This window comes from Tetrao urogallus (assembly GCF_951394365.1).
Source record: "Tetrao urogallus genome assembly, chromosome: 8".
NCBI classification, from domain to species: Eukaryota; Metazoa; Chordata; class Aves; order Galliformes; family Phasianidae; genus Tetrao; species Tetrao urogallus.
In genome coordinates, this window is record NC_136821.1 from 22,945,896 (window position 1) to 22,949,589 (window position 3,694).

At 54.0% G+C, this 3,694-nt stretch overlaps 1 protein-coding gene across 1 annotated transcript; it reads right to left on the reverse strand.

The window, feature by feature from the left end:
* Positions 1–2,225: 2,225 nt before the first annotated feature.
* NEUROD1 (neuronal differentiation 1) lies at positions 2,226–3,299 on the reverse strand (the record flags this gene model as incomplete). Its single annotated transcript, XM_079539437.1, has 1 exon — positions 2,226–3,299. One exon carries the CDS (start codon positions 3,297–3,299, stop codon positions 2,226–2,228), a length of 1,074 nt encoding a protein of 357 aa, XP_079395563.1.
* Positions 3,300–3,694: the final 395 nt, after the last annotated feature.

The window sequence follows — 3,694 nt, forward strand, 5'->3', positions numbered from 1 at the left end:
GGAAAAAAAAAAACAACAACAACCAAACAACTCTAGTGTACTATAGGTAAAAAAAAAAAACCCTAAACTAATGGTAATAACAGAACTCACAAGTGATTTTCAAAATGGAGCCTCTAGTTACCAAAATGCCTAATTAATTTCCTTATTAAATTGCTCATAACATTAAAATGTTATTAAGGATAGCAGTAGCAAATACCCAAGAAAGCCTAGGTGGGTCTTTTAAGTAAATTGCATTGGCTAGAGGAGTTGGATTTAGTTATTAATTGGGGAAAAAAGAAAAAGGTAATTGAATAGGTTCCTTGTGGTTTGGAAATGCTTTCCAAATATTCATTAAACATTTAAGCGACTAAATTTGCAGAATATGTTCCTGACATTGGCACTGGTTCTGCAGTATTTCTCTCATCAGATGGAAGTACTGTGTGTTATGCAGAGTGCATTCATGCATAAACAATATCATTTTCATAAATTAAAACCTCCCCTGCAGAAGGAACATCTGTGCCTGCCTTTGAATAAAAGATGGTGGCATGCGAGTTGCCCCTTGACTGGAAGAATCCTCGTCTTGGCGAAGAAGGCACGTAACCCAAATGGCAAACAAACCCGGGTCGGTCCTCGGGCGCTGCCTGAGCATAGGCGCTCGTTCCCGTTACGGGGCTCGCTACAGCCCTGCACTGCCCAGGAGGGGCTGACGGGGGAGCAGCGCCCCGCCGCCCCCCCGCAGCTCTGGCCGGGCCGTGCCCGAGAGACCCGCGCGTTTTCTGCGGGCTCCGAGCGAGGGCAGCGGCTGCCGTCGGGCGCCGACTTGTTGCTGACTGCAGCCGCTCGCTACGGGTCGCCACCTCCGGGTCCGCACGTCCCGGAGCCCCGTCCTCCCGCTACCTGGCAGCCCCGCTGCGAGCACCCGGCCCGGCCCCCCGCCCGGCCCCGCGCTGCAAGCAAGAAGCCGCGTCCTCGGTTTGTTCTTGTTAGTGGTGGCTTTTTTTTTTTTTTTAAAGTCCAATTTTATTCTACAAATAATAAGTGTCGCACCTTCCATGAGCTATCCGAGTAAAACAATAATCCCATAGGAATTACTTACACTAAGAAAAAATAAAATCACATTGAAGGAGAAATGCAACATTCGACCAAATGTTCAATACTAGGTTGTTGCAAAAGGATGGACATTTCCTAAAATCCCAGTGTGCATTACACCATAATATACAGGTTTACAAACAAAATTACAGTACAGATTTGATTCCAGTTGAACCAGCGTTACATTTCAAACAGCACTTATTCTGGACTGCATTGTACATGCAATAGCTATTGTTCTAATTACGGATTAAATGGTTTGAATCTGTTTCAAGCTACCGTACTAATCGACTACAATAGGTATATAGCCCAACTCCAACGACCTGCTCAGCTTTAGGTTCCGAGTGATGAGACGAGCAAATGACAACCACGGATCGTGTGAATATGTCTAAAATCATGCAGTTACAGCGTCCGGAAACACCGAGAGCTTCAAGTTCTCTGCAGGAAAAAAAAAAAAAAAACAAAAAACAAAAAAAACACCACGGGATGCCAGGGGGCTCAAAGACTAAAAAGAAACAGTGCAAATTGTATGTGATAGTCAAGCAGCTTTTGATTTAAGAAGGGTGTTGGCATTTGCTTATAATATTTATATACAAGTTTGTGCAAGTCACGTGTTGAACTGATATGTTTTAATAGAAAATAAGTCTCTCGTTCTTCTATCTTCTCAAGAGCTGGGGGTCTGGTTCTGATCGTAAGAGGGAAAGGAAAAAGAAATGGAAAATAAAATAAAATAAAATAAAAGAACCAAAAAGACTTTAATGGGAAAGAAATTGCCCGGATTACGCTTCGTGTTGTTTGTTTGTTTTTCTTTAACGATTTGAAAGGAAAGCAGTGCTAAGGCAACAGAACTTCTCTAAGCACTTTTCTGCTGGTTTAAATTAGTTAAATTATTTCGTATAAATTAGATATAATTCTACCTTTCCGATATGTATAAAAATTGATGAAGCTGCATGGTTTAAAATAGGAAATCCACGTTATAAAAAGTCATTAAAAATTCTGTACAAAACCACAACAAAATAATTCGGCGCGGGAAAGGTAACAAGTAGTAAAACGTTGGTTGAAAAATAGAGATCTCATATATATTTTGTAATTGGCCCATCGCGAGGTTAAAAATTGCATAGATCCGAATTATTGCTGGTGGCCCCGCTCGGCGGCGGCGCTCACTCGTGGAAGATGGCGCTGAGCTGCGCGCTCAGGACGCGCTCGTGGTGCGGGTGCCCCTCGTAGGGCGCCATGCCGTCGGCCGGCAGCTCGCAGCGGGCGGCGGCGCCCGAGAAGACGGCGGCGTGGGCGGGCGCGGCGGGCAGCGGCCCGGCGGGGTAGTGCATGGTGAAGGCGTAGCTCTTGTCGAAGTCGGCGGCGGGCTCGTGCTTGAAAGAGAAATTGCCGTTGATGCTGAGGGGCGGGCTGAGCGGGCCGTCGAAGGCGGGGCCGGCGCCCTCGGGCAGGCCGCCCTCGAAGAAGGGCTCGAGCGCGGCGCCGTAGGCGTGCGGCGGCTTGAGGTGGAAGAGGTGGGAGCTGTCCATGGTGCCGTAGGGCGGGCTGGGCAGCCCCGGCGACGCGTAGGGGAAGGGCGGCGGAGCGAAGGGCGCTCCCGCGGGCGGCAGGTGCGGAGGGGCGTCCGCGCTCTGCTCGGGCAGGAACGTCCGCGGGTTGAGCTGCAGGCAGCCGGCCACCAGGTTGGTGGTGGGCTGCGAGAGGCCCTTGCACAGTGTCTGCACGAAGGAGACCAGGTCAGGGCTCTTGCCGGAGCGCAGGATCTCAGACAGTGCCCAGATGTAGTTCTTGGCCAGGCGCAGCGTCTCGATCTTGGAGAGTTTCTGCGTCTTGGAGTAGCAGGGCACGACCTTGCGCAGGTTGTCCAGGGCCGCGTTCAGGCCGTGCATGCGGTTGCGCTCCCGCGCGTTGGCCTTCATGCGGCGCAGCTTGAAGCGCTCCAGGCGTGCCTTGGTCATCTTCTTCTTCTTGGGGCCGCGCCGCTTGGGCTTCTGCTCGTCGTCCTCCTCCTCCTCTTCTTCCTCCTCCTCCTCGTCCAGCTCGTCCTCCTCGTCTTCCTCCTCGCCGTTCCGCAGCGCGTCCTCTTCGGCCTCACCGTGCAGAGCCTCCAGGTCCTCCTCTTTCTTGTCGGCCTCGGGCCCGTCGGCGGGCGGGCTCAGGCAGCCTGCCGCCCAGCCGGGGGGGGCCTGCGCCTGCGGCTCGCCCGCCGGCCCGCTCTCGCTGTACGACTTGGTCATGGCGAGCGCCTGCAGGACAGGGACAGCGCCGGTCAGTGGCACCGCTCGAAGCCGGGCGGGTGCCGGGGAGTCGCGGGACGGGAGATGAGAGCGGGTGCGGGAAGCGCTCGGGGACAGGGACGGCCCCGGGGATGCAGCTCCTCCCGGGGACGCAGCTCCTCCCGCCGCCCGCGCCCCGACGCCGCGGACAGCTGCTGGCTCCGCGCTCCTGCCCGACCGCTCCCGCGCGGCGCGTATCCCCATATATCCCCATACAGGTGCCCACCCCGTTCCGGACCCGTTACCTTCGTTCTCAGCCTCTCCCGCGCGGTGACGGTCGCATAACCCCGCCGCCGTCCGCCGGCGCGCTCCGGGTGCGAGGGCGCGGCGCGTCGTTCCGAGGGCGCAGTGCCGGC